At 32.9% G+C, this 18643-nt stretch overlaps 1 protein-coding gene across 1 annotated transcript in view; it reads right to left on the minus strand.

Annotated features, from left to right (window-relative positions):
• LOC136042357 (metaxin-2-like) overlaps positions 1-9653 on the minus strand; it is a 35855-nt gene extending 26202 nt beyond the window's left edge. The window contains exon 1 of the mRNA XM_065727324.1: positions 9453-9653. Coding sequence (XP_065583396.1) covers positions 9453-9498 — 46 coding nt within the window. The 5' untranslated portion in view covers positions 9499-9653. The remainder of the gene's footprint in view (positions 1-9452) is intronic.
• Positions 9654-18643: the final 8990 nt, after the last annotated feature.

Consider the following 18643-nt stretch of genomic DNA (forward strand, 5'->3'; position numbering starts at 1 on the left):
CGTACTGCTGCTGTTTCGACATGTGTAGAATTGGATCGTGAACAAAGTTACAGTACGAGTGATCTATTGTTGTATGTACAACATAACATTTCCAAGTTAACGTCGGAACAAAAAGACATTTATGATACGATAATGCATTGTGTCGATAACAACGTTGGAGAAATTTACTTTTTGGATGCGCCACGAGGTACTGGTAAAACGTTTGTGATAAAACTGATTCTGACATTGCGGGAGATTTCAGGCAAACATTACCTATAATACCTAGATCAACCCCTGCAGACGAAATGCATGCTTGCCTGAAAAATTCTAATTTATGGGCACACGTAAAAACGTTAAAATTAACTACAAATATGCGTGTCCGATTGCAAAACGATGATTCTGGTCAAACATTTTCAGATCAATTGCTGGCAATTGGAAACGGAAAGCTCCCAGTAGACTCAATTTCAGGACGTACTCAACTACCTGCTGAATTCTGTAATTTAGTGACGTCCAAAAATGAATTGATTGAAAAAGTATTTCCGAATATTCTAAACAATTATAAAAATAATAAATGGCTAAGTGAAAGAACGATTCTTGCACCCAAAAATATAGACGTCCACGAAATCAAAAATATTGTTTTAGCCAAGATTCGAGACCAGGCAGTCCTTTACAAGTCAGTCGACACAGTTTTGGAACCAAATGAGGCGGTTAATTATCCATCTGAATTTTTAAATTCCGTGGATCTTTCAGGGTTTCCACCACACGTGCTACAACTAAAAATAGGCGTATCAATAATACTGTTAAGAAATATCAACCCACCAAAGCTTTGCAATGGCACGCGACTCGCCGTAAAAAAAAACAATGGAAAACGTAAGAGAGGCCACAATCTTGACAGGGCCTTTTGAGGGCGAGGCTGTTCTTATTCCTCGCATTCCATGATTCCAACGGATCTGCCTTTTCAATTTAAAAGATTGCAATTCCCAATTCGATTAGCATTTTCAATCACCACCAACAAAGCTCAAGGTCAATCATTAGAAAAATGTGGTATAGATCTTAATACTGATTGTTTTTTCCATGGAAAACTGTACGTTGCATGTTCGAGGGTCGGTAAACCTGACAATCTATTTATATGCAGCGACAATTGGACAGCGAAGAATGTTGTATATTCGCAAGTTTTACGCAGTTAATTTGTATTGTATCTGTCTATCTATCTATCTGTATAAAAACGAGTTGTGTGTATGCATGTTTGTTTGTTTTTAAAAAGAGCGTTTGCATATGACGTCATTATAAGTACATAAGGCTTTGTATATGCACAGACAATGGGAAAGCCAAGAATGTTGTATATTTGCAAGTTTTACGTAGTTCAAAACACATATATAAATCTATCTATATTCATAGGTGGTACACAGGGACACAAATACAATGGCGCGTAACTAATATGGCGCGTAACGACTTACGCGCGCGGGGGAGGCTTGGGGGGCACGAAGCACCCCCACCAACTATGTGTTGGGGTGGCGCAAAGCGCCACCCTAACATCTAGTATATATGCATATATACATATACACATATATATATATATATATATATATATATATATATATATATATATATATATATATATATATATATATATATATATATATATATATATATATATATATATATATATATATATATATATATATATATATATATATATATATATACATTCCCTGTGTCCCCGTCGTCATTTATATATCCCCCTGTGCCCCCCGGTGCCATATTAGTTATGCGCCATTGTAGTTGTGTCCCTGTGTCCCACCTGTGAATAGAGACAGATATCTATCTTCTATATGTATCTACTAGCTGTTGGGGTGGCGCACGCGTAAGTCGTTACACGCCATAGTAGTTGCGCGCCATTGTAGTTGTGTCCCTGTGTCCCACCTGTGAATAGAGATAGTTAGATAGACATATATATATATATATATGTTTTTAACTACGTAAAACATGCAAATATACAACATTCTTCGCTGTCCCATTGTCTGTGCATATAAATAGATTGTCCGGTTTACTGACTCTTGAACATGCAACATAAAATTGTCCATGGGAAAAACAATCTGTATTCAGATCTATACCTCATTATTCTAATGATGTGTCCCTGTGTCCCAGTCGTCATTTATATTCCCTGTGTCCCGGTCGTCATTTGTGTCCCGTTGTACCAGTTTGTAATTTCTCTTTGAGTGTCTCGGTCGTCATTTATATTCTCTGTGTCCCAGTTTCCCGGTCGTCATTTGTGTCCCGGTCTGTAATTTCTATTCAAACAATCCCTGTGTCCCAGTCGTCATTTATATATCCCGCCTGTGCCCCCAGCGTCCCCGTTGTAGTTATGTCCCTATGTCCCGGTCGTCATTTATATTCCCTGTGTCCCGGTCGTGATTTGTGTCCGGGTGTCCCAGTTTGTAATTTCTCTTTGAGGTTCCCGGTCGTCATTTATATTCCCTGTGTCCCGGTATGTAATTTCATCAGTTGACAAACATGACGTCAGTCAACAAACAACTTCATGACGCATACAGCTCAATCCTTATAATGACGTCAGTCGACAAATATGACGTCGGTCGACACACAAACATGACGTCACTCGACACACACACACACAGACAACTTATTTTTATATATATGCTAGCTGTTGGGGTGGCGCTTCGCACCACCCCAACACCTAGTTGGTGGGGAGCTTCGCGCCCCCCCCAAGCCTCCCCCGCACGCGTAAGTCGTTACACGCCATATTAGTTACGCACCATTGTAGTTGTGTCCCTGTGTCCCACCTTTGAATATAGATAGATTTATAAATGTGTTTCAAACTAAGTAAAACTTGCAAATATACAACATTCTTGGCTTTCCCATTGTCTGTGCATATACAAAGCCTTATGTACTAATAATGACGTCATATGCAAACGCTCTTTTTACAAACAAACAAACATGCATACACACAACTCGTTTTTATATAGATAGATAGATAGATAGATACAATACAAATTAACTGCGTAAAACTTGCGAATATACAACATTCTTTGCTGTCCAATTGTCGCTGCATATAAATAGATTGTCAGGTTTACCGACCCTCGAACATGCAACGTACAATTGTCCATGGGAAAAACAATCAGTATTAAGATCTATACCACATTTTTCTAATGATTGACCTTGAGCTTTGTTAATAGTGATTGCAAATGCAAATCGAATTGGGAATAGCAATCTTTTAAATTGAAAAGGCAGATCCGTTGGAATCATGGGAATGCAAGGAATAAGAACAGCCTCACCCTCAAAAGGCCCTGTCAAGATTGTGGCCTCTATTAGGTTTTCCATTGTTTTTTTTACGGCAAGTCGCGTGCCATTGCAAAGCTTTGGTGGGTTGATATTTCTTAAAAGTATTATTGGTACGCCTATTTTTAGTTGTAGGCTCTGGTGGTGCAGCCAATAGAGGAAGTTTAACTTTTCCTGAGGCGCAACACATTCCCATTGTTTCACCATTGAATTTCAAGGCCTTGCAATAGGGACAAATTTTAGACATAGTCCCGATTTGAACACATCTACTCAAGCTATAATCATCCACTGGGCTATACCTGAATGCCAGGCGATAACTTTCAGGTTGCTCTGATTCCTCGGCACGCTTTCTTTTCTTACTTTCTCTATTAGCAGCAAGCCCGATTTCTTGGTGTTCTTGTGATTCCTCGGCATGCCTTCTTTTTTCACTTTCTCTTTTAGCAGCAAGTCTGGTTTCATGTTGCTCTGGTAGTTCCTCGGCACGCCTTCTTTTTTCACTTTCTCTTTTAGCAGCAAGTCTGGTTTCGCATTGCTCTGGTAGTTCCTTAGCACACTTTCTGTTCTTTCTTTCTCTATCAGTCTCAAGCCTGTTTCCTTGCTGTTCTTTTGATTCCTCGGCATGCTTTCTTTTCTTACTTTCTCTATCAGCAGCAAGTTTTTTGGCATAGACTCTTTGAGCATCTTCCTCAGCTGTTGCCATTGTAAGTTCATCAGTCATTTTACAGTTAGATATTAATAGATTTCTACGTGGACGCATGTCTTAAATATCTTTAATGACGTCACCGTCATAACAAAAATGACGACAACTAACTTCATGACGTCAGTCAACACACAAACATGACGTCACCCGACAGACAGACCCACACACACACAGACAACTTATTTATATATATATAGATAGATAGATAAACAAACAAGTTGTATGAGTCTTACGTCTGTCGAGTGACGTCATATCATCATGTCGTCATGTTTGTTATGACAATGACGTCATTAAAAGTATTTAAGAAAATCGTTCAAAGACAAATTTTTAATTGTAAGAAGATCGTGGGCGGAAAAATGTTTAATTGTAAAATGACTGAAGAACCTACAATGGCAACAGCCAAGGAAGCTGCTCAAAGAGTCTATGCCAAAAAACTTGCAGCTGATAGAGAAAGTAAGAAAAGAAAGCATGCTGAGGAATCACAAGAACAGCAAGAAAACAAGCTTGCGGCTGATAGAGAAAGTAAGAACAGAAAGCATGCCAGATTAGGAATGTGCAATTTCCATCAACAAAGGCATGTTGAGGAACTACCACAAATGACGACCGGGACACTGGAACACAGGGAATATAAATGACGACTGGGACACTCAAAGAGAAATTACAGACTGGGACACTGGGACACAAATGACGACTGGGTTCCCATGGACAATTATATGTTGCATGTTCAAGAGTCGGTAAACCTGACAATTTATTTATATGCACAGACAATGGGACAGCAAAGAATGTTGTATATTTGCAAGTTTAACATAGTTAAAAACATATATATATATATATATATATATATATATATATATATATATATATATATATATACTAGCTGTTGGGGTGGCGCTTCGCGCCACCCCAACACCTAGTTGGTGGGGGCGCTTCGCGCCCCCCCCAAGCCCCCCCGCGCGCGTAAGTCGTTACGCGCCATAATAGTTACGCGCCATTGTAGTTGTGTCCCTATGTCCCACCTGTGAATATAGATATATATATATATATATGGTTTTAACTACGTAAAACTTGCGAATATACAACATTCTTTGCTGTCCCATTGTCTTTGCATATAAATAGATTGTCAGGTTATCCCCCTGTTTCCCCCGGTGTCCCCGTTGTAGTTGTGTCCCTGTGTCCCGGTCGTTATTTATATTCCCTGTGTCCCGGTCGTCATTTGTATCCCGGTGTACCGGTCTGTATATACATTCGTTTTTTAGTTTTGTTTTTCTCCTTTATTTTTTTCCTTTTTTTTTCTTTTTAGTTTATTTAGATTTTTAGATTTTTTAGTTTTTTTATTAGTTTTTAGTTTTTTTTTCTTTTTAGTTTTTTTGTAGTTTTTACCTTCTTTTTAGTTTTGTTAATTTTTTTTTTTACTTGTGTCCTGGTCGTCATTTATACTCCCTGTGTCCCGGTGCTTTGTTGATTGCTAATCGAACATTCCTTTTGTCCTGGTCGCTTTCTCTTTGAGTGTCGTCATTTATTTTTTTCTTTTTTAGTTCTTTTAGTTTTTACCTTTTTTAGTTTTTTTTTAGTTTTTAGTTTTTTTAGTTTTTTACCTTTTTTTAGTTTTTTTAGTTTTTTAGCTTTTTTATTTTTTTTATTAGTTTTTAGTTTTTTTGTAGTTTTTGCCTTTTTTTTTAGTTTTTTGTCCTGGTCGCTTTCTCTTTGAGTGTCGTCATTTATTAGTTTTTTCCTTTTTTTTTTTAGTTTTTTATTGGTTTTTACCTTTATTTTAGCTTATTTTTCAGTTTTTTCCTTTTTTTTAGTTTTTTTTTATTTTTTATTTTTTTTTGTTTTTTACCTTTTTTTAGTTTTTTTAGTTTTTTAGCTTTTTTACTTTTTTTATTAGTTTTTAGTTTTTTTTTGTAGTTTTTGCCTTTTTTTAGTTTTTTCAGTTTTTTTTTAGTTTTTTATTGGTTTTTACCTTTATAGTTTTTTTAGTTTTTTAGCTTTTTTATTTTTTTTATTAGTTTTTAGTTTTTTTTGTAGTTTTTGCCTTTTTTTAGTTTTTTCAGTTCGTTATTTATATTCCCTGTGTCCCGGTCGTCATTTGTATCCCGGTGTACCGGTCTGTATATACATTCGTTTTTTAGTTTTGTTTTTCTCCTTTATTTTTTTCCTTTTTTTTTCTTTTTTAGTTTATTTAGATTTTTAGATTTTTTAGTTTTTTTATTAGTTTTTAGTTTTTTTTTCTTTTTAGTTTTTTTGTAGTTTTTACCTTCTTTTTAGTTTTGTTAATTTTTTTTTTTACTTGTGTCCTGGTCGTCATTTATACTCCCTGTGTCCCGGTGCTTTGTTGATTGCTAATCGAACATTCCTTTTGTCCTGGTCGCTTTCTCTTTGAGTGTCGTCATTTATTTTTTTCTTTTTTAGTTCTTTTAGTTTTTACCTTTTTTAGTTTTTTTTTAGTTTTTAGTTTTTTTAGTTTTTTACCTTTTTTTAGTTTTTTTAGTTTTTTAGCTTTTTTATTTTTTTTATTAGTTTTTAGTTTTTTTGTAGTTTTTGCCTTTTTTTTTAGTTTTTTGTCCTGGTCGCTTTCTCTTTGAGTGTCGTCATTTATTAGTTTTTTCCTTTTTTTTTTTAGTTTTTTATTGGTTTTTACCTTTATTTTAGCTTATTTTTCAGTTTTTTCCTTTTTTTTAGTTTTTTTTTATTTTTTATTTTTTTTAGTTTTTTACCTTTTTTTAGTTTTTTTAGTTTTTTTAGTTTTTTAGCTTTTTTACTTTTTTTATTAGTTTTTAGTTTTTTTTTGTAGTTTTTGCCTTTTTTTAGTTTTTTCAGTTTTTTTTTTAGTTTTTTATTGGTTTTTACCTTTATAGTTTTTTTAGTTTTTTAGCTTTTTTATTTTTTTTATTAGTTTTTAGTTTTTTTTGTAGTTTTTGCCTTTTTTTAGTTTTTTCAGTTTTGACGTCACCTAATCCAGTTTTTTCAGGTGACGTCACCTGACACATCCATCCACACATCCATCCATCCATCCATCCACAGACAACTTATTTTTATATATATAGATATATATATATATATATATATATATATATATATATATATATATATATATATATATATATATATATATATATTTATGTATATATTTATATATATATATATATTTATATATATTTATATATATTTATGTATATATTTATATATATATATATTTATATATATTTATATATATATATTTATATATATATTTATATATATATTTATATATATTTATATATATATATATATATATATATTTATATATATATATATATATTCACAGGTGGGAAACAGGGACACAACTACAATGGCACGTAACTAATATGGCGCATAATGACTTACACGCGCAGGGGGGATTGGGGGGGGGGGGCGGGGCGCAAAGCACCCTCACCAACTAGGTGTTGGGGTGGCGCTTCACGCTGAACCAAAGCCCCCCCCCCACGCGTAACTTGTTATGCACCATTTTAGTCGTGTCCCTGTGTCCCACCTGTGAATAGAGATAGATACATATATATGTTTTTAACTACGTAAAACTTGCAAATATACAACATTCTTTGCTGTCCCATTGTCTGTGCATATAAATAGATTGCCAGGTTTACTGACTCTTGAACATGCAACATATAATTGTCCATGGGAAAAACAATCCATATTCAGATCTATATCTCATTATTCTAATGACTGCCCTTGAGCTTTGTTGACTGTTGACTGACGTCATGTTTGTCAACTGACATCATTATAAGGATTGAGCATTATGCTGTCATGAAGTTGTTTGTTGACTGATGTCATGTTTGTTATGACATCAAAGGCTTTGTATATGATGTCATTATAAGTATATAAGAAGGCCTTTCAAAGAGAAATGTTTTATATAGATCTTAAAATGACAGAAGAACCTACAATGGCAGAAGAAACAGCCAAGGAAGTCACTCAAAGAGCTAATGCCAAAAGGCTTGCAGCTAATAGAGAAAGTAAGAAAAGAAAGCATGCCAAGGAATCACAACAGCATGAAAACAGGCTTGCAGCTAATAGAGAAAGTATGAAAAGAAAGCATGCCAAGGAATCACAACATCAAAGAGAAATTTTTAATATAGATCTTAAAATGACAGAAGAACCTACAATGGCAGAAGAAACAGCCAAGGAAGCTGCTCAAAGAGCTAATGCCAAAGCATGCTGAGGAATCACAAGAGCAACCTGAAACAACCTGGACAGCAAGAGTCAAAAAGTATCAAAACTGAAAATGATAGCAATGATGATTGGGTTTGGGATTTTGACTTGGGTAAGGTCATCAATGCCTAGCAGATTTTAGTTAAAAAAAAACAAAGGTTTGGCAATATGTATTTCATAGTGATGAAAGACAAGTCAAGGTAAAACAACTTGAAAGTGATACCAATGATAAAAAAAAACAACGTTGAAAGGACTATCATTTCCCAGTTGCAACATCTTTTCCACATAAACAATAATTCAGTGCTTCTGTTCAAAACAGCAATCAAATTGATGCCTACTGATATGCAACTATCAACAAAGTGGCAATTGTTATGGTTGGTGACTTTAAAGACTCCTATACACTTTCATTGGTAATTTTTTAGCAGTTCCTATACACTTTCATTGGTAATTTTTTAGCAGTTCATATAATTGACTTACTGATAAAATGGACATACCAATTGATGCCTTTTATGTTCTTTATGAATATAATAATTGCTTCTACTGCAAATTCAAATTTAAGCACTTTCTGACCTAGCCTAACCTTATTATAAAAAATTTTAGCACTAAGAAAATGTAGTATTATTTTGTTAAGAACAACTAAAAAAACAGCACTGAGAAAACACAGTATTATTTTGTCAAAAACAAGCAATAGGCATAACTCATACTATAATTGAAATTTGTCATTTTTAAGAGCTTAAAAAGTGCTTATATTTGAATTTGCAGTAGAAGTGATTATTATATTTGTAAAGAACACAAAAAAAAGCATTAAGTAGTATGTTTACTTTATTGGTAATCAATTATATGGAACTGCAAAAATTTTACCTTTTCATCAATTTAATCCACCTAGTAAGCTATAATAAAAATACTATATATAATGATTGGCTATAAATTTTTTTGTTATATATGAACCATGCTTACTTACTTAAGCAAGTAAGTAATTATATCAACTATAGGCTACTAGGCCTATTTTATTTTAGCTATATGGTGGATATCCAAGTTATATAGATTAGCCTAAGGCAATATTTAGCAACATTACTGAGGGAGACAGGGATATATTTATGGTTTTAGTGCTTGATATATTCAAGGAGTTTTAAAGAAGTAGGCAAGTAGGCCTAAATGGCAAGTTCATCTTTCAGCTAGGCTAGCAAAATTAGGATCTGATCATCAAAATTCTGCTAGTCTTCACAACAGATGATTAAAATGCAACGACTTGGGGAAATCAAATTAGTTTGTTCAACATAAGATGTGATACCTCCTAATTCAAAGGCAATAGATTCTGTGAGCAAAATGTTCGGCATCTCCTTTTATAAAATTTGAACAGGCGAAAAGAATTCTTCTTCTATATGAATAAGCTCACAACAGAATTGCCAATAAATAAGAAAATAAATAACGGCAAAGCAGGCATCTGATGCTGATGGAGTTGCAACCCGGCAGGTCGTCTGAAGCAAACACGGCTACGTACGCTCCTCCTCTGTCCAGATCTTAAATTCAGAGCCTTCCTCTTTAAACCCTCTCAGGAAGTTTTCAAATGCTTTAAACTTTCTGTAAGACATCCTACCACTCAAAACGAGAAAACCCGCTTTTCTTTCGGCACTAGATGGTTGGTCCACAAGGGCACTCTTTGACAATCTGTCATTCTTCTTTCAAAGAGCGGGCCCTACCCATCACAACCTTTCTCCCTCTTTTTAGCCCTTTTCAACCTCACTTTGCGTTCCCCACTTTCCATTCGTTGGATTTGCTGTTCCCGTTAATATAAGTCCATCAAAATGATCCAAATAAATAGGATTAGAGCAAAACCCTGCTTAATTCCTGATGTAATACAAAATCAGCTACTATTCTCATTTCCTACCTTAGCCAAACACAATGTTATAAAATTATAAACACTGTTATAAAAAATGAAACAATTATATTACTAATCACCATAACGCATTTATCTAAAAAGCCATATAAGGATAAGACATTCGCTAAAGATTTCTATCAGCAGGGATTTAACGCTTGTTCATAATCTATAAAACTGAAAACTTAAGGTCTTTGATCACTCAAAGGATTCTCAACAATTGATCTAAGAGTGAAAATTTGATTGACATATCCTTTACACTTTTTAAACCATTCTGTTCATCTCTTAAAACATTACCTACGCCATCTCTAAGTTTAAAAAGTATCCCCATGCTAAGAAATTGGCTAACTTGAAAAACCAGATTATTGTTTCTCTAACTACCACGCTCATTCTTATTACCAAATTAATAAAGGGGTTCAATTCGATTTTTTTGAAATCATTTGGTAAATCTTCTGTTTCAAAAATCATATTAAAGATCTTTAGTGATTCATTTCTAGCCTAATAGCAACCAAATTTAACCACCTAATTTTGTCTGTACTACTACTACTACTGCTAACAACTCATCACACCACCAAACCGACTGAATTTATACACAGCTACATATGCTCTTTATTTATCCCAATCTATTTAAAACCTCTTTCTTTACACGCCTTTCCAGAAAGTTTACAATCTTTGGCAATTTTTGCAGTTGTTTTGCAGACATATCTTTCTATTTTTCCAAAACTGTTTCAATAGTAAACAGAACACACTGGTTCTTGACTATTCTACTTATAACAGCTTCACAGCACAGCAATTTTTTCAAACTCAGCCATTCGGTAAAGTCCCCAGTACTGTTAAACATTCACCTATAGTGTTTAAAGAATCAGTAACTTTATCAACAATTTTCCGGAGGCTTGACGTAAATAATTTTTTAGACCAAACTGCTTTTCCATTTACGAAAAATTGATTGAAGAAAAAGCCATTATACACCGAATGCAGAGGAAATACACCGTGGCAGAGGAAAGTTTCATTATATACAATTGCTTTAGTTTTATTCTAAAGTTATTACCTTCAGTGCAGGAGTTTTGTTTTATAATATTCCCATTTATACACCGAATGTGGCAGAGGAAAGTTTCACTATATACAATTGCTTTAATTTTAGTCTAAAGTTATTACCGTCAGTGCAGGAGTTTTGTTTTATAATATTCCCATTTATACACCGTATGTGGCAGAGGAAAGTTTCATTATATACAATTGCTTTAGTTTTATTCTAAAGTTATTACCGTCAGTACAGGAGTTTTGTTTTACAATATTCCCATTTATACACGGAATGTGGCAGAAGAAAGTTTTATTATATACAATTGCTTTAGTTTTATTCTAAAGTTATTAACGTCAGTGCAGGAGTTTTGTTTTATAATGTGAGTTTGTTTTATTTATTTTATTGTTTATTTTTTAATGGTGTTTTATTTGTCGTGTCATTTTAATTTATGATGTCTTAAAAAAAAGTCTTGAATATTCGGTTTGTAATTTTCTTCTTTTTTTCGCTGAGAAAGGCTCCCGGACGTGGGGCCGAAATATTCGGAGTATTTTTTTTTTTTTTTTTTTTTTGTTAAAGTGTAGTTTATATATTTTATTTTTGTTCACTGCTTTATAGAAATTAAACCCGTTTTTTCTTCAATCAATTTGTCGTATCAACAATTTTCATTGCAGTATATGTACCTGATGTAGCAGCACCACCTGTTAAAGCAGCTTTACCTATTGCAGCAACTAATAGTGTTAAAATGGAACTAAGCCACCATTTTGAGTCAGTTGATGGTATGATACAATTAAATAGACATCTTTATTCTTTATTTTCCCTTGCTCAATTTGTTTTCTTTTAACCAGTAGTTTAACAGGTTCCTTTCCAACAATAATATTTTCAATTGGAATGCATCAATTTCTTTTTTTCTCAAAACATTTGTTTATTTTTAACTTTTTAAGAGAAGGTAAAAGAATTGTATATAGAATAATTTTGAAGTAGTTGTTTTCAGGATAAATCAATGTCACATCTTTTATTTTCATTTTTATATTTTTCAATCACCTGTCTCTTCTGAAATAATAGCTTAACAGGTTCTCGTTCATTTACTTTTGTATGTGTTACTTGTACTTTAATTTTTTTTTGCATCGAGACAAGTTTATATTTTTTGTTTTTGAAATTTTGATAAATAAATTGTATACTTTTACATTTATTACATAATTTTTTTATAGACAAATTCCAAGGTTAAGATTTTCATAATACTCTTTTCAAAAAACGTCATAGACCGTATTTTTTACTTCAACCTTTCTTTCATTTTTTTAAATGCATCATCGGGATCTTTTTCAAGTATATTCATTATAACATTTTTTCAAAATTGTATACACATCCAGACAACTTCAAGAAGCCATAAGAGTACACCAATAACGTTTATAGATACCTGCACGATTTTTGGGTTTACAACAATTCTTATTCTCCTGTTTTCTGCATTAATATCTTATTTTTTTATTTTTAAGGTATTTTTCAGTAATAGTCCTCTGTTATCAACTCTAGTCAATATTTTGTCAGGGGATTAATAAACTTTAGTATTTGTCTAATATCTTCCCTTAATTACAGATTGTTTAGGATTTGATCTTTGATAATTTCTTTTTTGGGATCCTTTAACGTTAAAAGATTAACTGCATCTGCACTATTTTCTGCGATAGCAACATTTTCAATTATTCTTTTTTCCACATTTATATCTTCTTTTGTTATTTTAAAGTATTTTTTTCTAATAATCCATTACCATCGACCCTTGGCAACATATTATCACATGATTGATAAAGTTCAGTTAGTCTATTGATATCCTTACTTAAATATTGGTTTATAAGCATTTATTGGTTAACAACTTCACCCTTGAAATCGTTTAAAGTAATTTTCAAATTTTGTTAATTCATAGCATCATCCTCTGATTTTGGACCCTCTATCATCCAGTAATCTGCCTTTATTACTTATTTTTCCTTTTTCAAGTAAAATGCATGGTTTGTCTGATTCTATCAATTTCTTTTGGATTAAAAGACTTGAAACATTTAAAATAGTTACATTTTAATCGTATAATTTTAGGTGTATCAATATAGCTTTGAGAAATGTAGATTACTTGTTTATTTGATTTGGAATGGATAAAAATCACGTAGACATGAGATGTAGCTTTCAAAGGAGCCAAATGTCACTCTGGAAAGTTCTGGTAGGCCACTAGTCCTTGCTTTTTCAGTTGAGACATGGCACCAAAAGTGCCGTTTTAGTGCCATTTTGAACTTGCTGATGGTGGAATTTATAGGAAAGACGTAAATATGAGCCATATCTTTTACATGAGCTATTAAAAATCTGTCTAAGATACCTGCGATACCCAAACGTCCAACAAAATTCGCCCATACTAGTACACGTGATATCAATACGTACGATACCCAAACAGCGTACAACCCTTTCCCCGAGGACTGTCAAGGGTCAAATTATCACAAAAACCCTAAATACTGGACCTTTGAACAATGTGACATACTTTATTTTCCGCTAGAGATCCCTCTTTATGATAATGTAACATAAACCGTTTTACAATCGGGCTCTTGTAAGCTTGAATAGGTTTTTGTGTGCCAGTGGATAAGCGTTGGAACTCTATTCTGAAGGTTGCAGGTTCTATTTCTGGCGCAAGCAAATTTATCAAATTAGTCAATTTAAAGTCTATACATAACTTCTCATAATAACTACTGCATGACACTCCGTCTTGACTAATGCTACCGCTGCAACCCTAATTAATATGCTAAGGGCAAGAGTTTGTTCTTTATTAAAATTATCTGAAAAAAACTAGTTGAAAAACAACAAAACTTGTCAATACCTCGCTCTTTACACTAAAGCTTGAATTATGTCCCAATTCTCTAAGAATGAACCCTGAATCACTAAGGCCGCAGAATGAATAGTTGAAAATATTAAAAATGCTTTAGCGTAAAGTGTGAGGTTTTGAGAAAGAAATGCATCATTGCCTTTATATACGTAATAATTTCTGTTCGTTTTAGGTTTTAATGCTGCTCCTTAATTCTAGCAGAAAAACTGTTTTTTATTTATTTTCTAATTGTTTTTTTAATAATGCTAGAAAATCCTGCGGCCCCTTCATGTCGATTTTCTTATTCTATTATTCTAATTATTAATAAAAGTCGATTTTTTAATTATTCTTTTGATGTAACTATTGGTATCAAAATTCCATTTTTTAGAGTTTCGGTTACTATTCAGCCGGGTCGCTCCTTAATACATACCACGAACTGTTTGATCATTCAATGCGTTATGGCGTCTAACTAGTTATGGTGTCTAACTAGCCTTTTTCCTGTTTGTAATTTTAACGCATCCGGGTTGCAGCGGTAGATAGCAACCTATTAAGAGACAATCACTGCCCATAGCAAGGAATGAAATAAGTCATAACTCCTAAAACTAGAATCAGATCAAAAAATAATTGGAATAAACAACGAACTCTAGCCTATACAAACTGGATCTGGGTTGCAATAGTATCTTGCAACCTAGTAAGAGGTGATCACGTTCTATAATAATTATGATAAAGAACGAACTCTTACCAATAGGAACTTAAATAACTAAAATTTCTTTCTTAAATTTTAAATTTAAAAGATATTGCTTTAAATTCGATATGTTAAATTACGATAAAGAACGAACTCTAGCCTATACTAAGTGATGTTTATAGAAAAATCAACTTAATACATTGGTGAATTATATTAAAGAACTATTACGTTCACTGTAAATGTGGATTGTATAAGCTTCATCCGGGTTGCAGTGATATCCGAGTTGCAGTGGAACCTACCAATCCGGGTTGCAGGAAAATCCGGGTTGCAGTAAAAGCTAGCAACCTAGTAAGAGACGACAACGACCCATGCTAAGATATACACTAACCCATAACTCCTAAAAAGTTTGTCATATCGAATCATAATGAAGTCTTTCTTCATTTCACTCTAGCCCATTGTAACTAAAATATTAAAATGAATAAGCATGTCCACCATTATGTAACACAATTGTCTTTTGCATGATAGTATAACACAAGGAAGTTTTGAAAATTAACACGGTTAACATAAAGGACCGATATAGTTCAAAATTAAAGAACGAACTGTAGTCCATAGTAACTGAAGTATTAAAAGAAATCACTATTCAGATGATTATGCACCATGTTATTATCTTTAGATAAGATTGTATAATACAAATTTATTTTAACTATTTTCCTTAATTATAGTAAAGAACGATATAAGAAGTAATCAGATTAACGACGCTTCTTGAGGAATTTGTATTTTTTTTCCCAGAAGACAGGTCACGGATTCGTGCTTATTTGTTTGTTGTTTTTGTATGTTTTTTCCCAGGGATGAGCGTATTGACCCATTAGTTCTATAATGTCGCAAAAAGGCTCATTCTAACAGAAATCAAAAGTTCTGCAAATCACAAACTTTGACCATTGTTTACTTGACCATTGGTTATTTGGAAGTGTACAGACATTTTCAGGGGGGAATTTTTACGTTAAGGGGAGATCAGGGGGAGGGGGTTACGTGGGAGGATCTTTCCATGGAGGAATTTATCATAAGGGAAGAAAATCGACATGAAGGGGCCGCAGGATTTTCTAGCATTATTTTAAAAAAAAGTTTTTTCTGCTAGAATTAAGGAGCAGCATTAAAACTTAAAACGAACAGAAATAATTACATATATAAGGGTACTGATGCGTCTCTTCCTCAATACCTCACTCTTTACGCTAAAATATTTTTAGTAATTTTAACTATTCATTCAACGGCCTTAGTGATTCAGGGCTCATTCTTAGAACCCTGTTGATTCTTACATTCTTAGATTCAGGGGGAGGGGGTTACGTGGGAGGATCTTTCCATGGAGGAATTCATCATAAGGGAAGAAAATCGAAATGAAGGAGCCGCAAGATTTTCTAGAATTATAAAATAAAGTTACTTCTGCTAGAATTAAGGAGCAGCATTAAAACCTAAAACGAACAGAAATTATTACGTATATATGGGCAATGATGCGTCTCTTCCTCAATACCTCACTCTTTATGCTAAATTATTTTTAGTAATTTTAACTATTCATTCTACGGCCTTAGTAATTCAGGGCTCATTTTTAGAACCCTGTTGATTCTCACATTTTTAGATTCAGGGGGAGGGGGTTACGAGGGACGATCTTTCCATGGAGGATTTTATCATAAGGGAAGAAAATCGACATGGACCGCAGGATTTTCTAGCATTATTAAAAAAAAAGTTTTTTCTGCAAGAACTAAGGAGCAACATTAAAACCTAAAATGAAAAGAAATTATTACGTATATAAGGGCAATGATGCGTCTCTTCCTCAATACATCACTCTTTACGCTAAAGTATTTTTAGTAATTTTAACTATTCATTCTACGGCCTTAAATTCAGGGTTAATTCTTAGAGAATTGGGACATAATTCAAGCTTTATTGGGTATTCCTTCCTATTCTTAAATATTACACTACATTAGCCTTTGCCTCTTGGTCTTTTAAACTTTGATATTTTTAAAACCAATTTGGCCTGCCATCTATAATATACAAAAGAAACCCCATTTTTGATTGTTTCTTTCTTTATATCTTTTAAACTTATGTTTAATATTTCCTTTTTTTTATTTAATTTTGACAACTGCAACTGTGTTCATGTTTTATTTATACCTTGAGTAAATCAACCGCATTCTGAAATTACCAACAGATTTTGAAAATTCCCGTACACTTTTTATCACAGTATCATTTTACTATTGAGACTCTTTATTTCTTTATACAAACAATAATTGTATTTTCTTAAAAACGGCTCCATATTTTTTTTTTTGGGTGGGGGATTGTCATCCCCAGATTAATTGGACCACAAAACCATCCAGATAGGTTAAGAGTTTGAGAAAATCCGTTGAAAGAATTAATTTATTTTGTTTGGGTTAAGTTCAAATTGTGCTTTGATTTGCTTTTTGCCCCAAGCACTATGCTAAGTCTTGTTTTTTGGTGAGAAGTCAAGGGTGGACGCCAATAGAAATCTTCTTTTTCAATCTGTGTTTTTGGCTTGCCTGGTCATTCCATTTTCGACTTTATTTTTCATCTTTTGTTCTTGGTTTTTTTCCTTTCTAAAATATACTTTTATTACATCACGATGTTTTTTTGATTTTTTTGTTATTTCTCTTTGATTTCTTTTTTGCAGCCTTTTCTAGGCTTTCTATTTCTTTTACCAAGTCCTTTATACCCATGTCTGTTTTTCCTCCAATCCAATTCATTTCAAAGCTCAAATAGTCATTTTCATAAGTATGGCTCCAGTTAGAATTGGTGTCATTGGGCATTTTTTCGTTCCGGTTATTTCCTTTACTAAAGAAAAACTTAAAATCGGAAATTAAGCCCTTTTTTACTTTTGGCTTCATACATCTGGCGAACCATCGATTGGCCAGATCCATCCATTGTGCCGCCATCCATTTTTGTTGCTCCTGATCAAGAATTCTATTTTTAAACGAGAGCTTCAATGTGAGAGCTTTATTATTAAAATTAAAAAGGAGACACTCATCACTTTCTTTTACCTTTTTTGCCCAATTGTTCAGTAAATCTTCACTGATCTTCGGACTTCTTTTTTCTAAATCTCCAATATACTTTTCCGTCAAACTTATAGAAAAGCCAAGAGAATTGATGAGCCACTTGACATCTTCGCTTTCGTCTGACACCTTTTCTAGGCCTTTTTGAATTTTTGACAAATAGATGTTTTGCTTTTGAATAGCCAAAATAATTTTATTTATAATAGTCATTCAATACAGATATTTTCTTGGGTTACTTTACCAGTTAAAAACCACAGGTCAAATTTGTTTTCAAAATAAACTTTTACCATTAAAACGAATCGAAACCATAGTTACTATTTCTGACTCACTTTCCTATTGAACTTTTTCTGGATTGATAGTTTTTTTTTTTAAACATTAATTTGACTCAACTAAAAATAACATCTTATATTTAGAGCAACAAAACTAACGAAAATGAAACTTTTTTTAGTATTCAAGTATATAAATATGTTCATGAATTACAATCTTTAACTGATCAGCCCCAAGTCAAAATAACATATCAAATTGTTTTCAGAACTTACGTTTACCATTAAGATTAATTGAAAGCATACTTACTATTCCTAAATGACCTCCCACTAGTAATATTTTCCCAATTAATAGTTTTTTTTTCAAAAAGACTTTTGAATTTTTGATTATTACACGCCATGATTAAGCCTATCTTTCTCTTTCAATCTGTTTTCATATTTGTTAATAGGCTATCTTTATTTCTGTTGTAGTAATATTTTCTTACAGTAGATGCTTCAGTTGATCAGCTTTAATACTTTTCTTTTTTCTCCCATTTTGATGACTCTCTGAATAATATTATGTTTACAAGCGTTTTTCGACTAATGAGATGTCTTGAATGCATGCATCCTGTCATCACAGGCAATGCTATTTTTCAATTGTGTTTTTTTCTAAATTTATCGATGGAAAAACCTAATCAATGATTTTTTACTTATCTTTAACTTATCAGTCTCAGTCAAAATAAAATATCAAGTTATTTTTTCAAAAGAAATTTACACTATT

This window comes from Artemia franciscana, unplaced genomic scaffold (assembly GCF_032884065.1).
Source record: "Artemia franciscana unplaced genomic scaffold, ASM3288406v1 Scaffold_1171, whole genome shotgun sequence".
NCBI classification, from domain to species: domain Eukaryota; kingdom Metazoa; phylum Arthropoda; class Branchiopoda; order Anostraca; family Artemiidae; genus Artemia; species Artemia franciscana.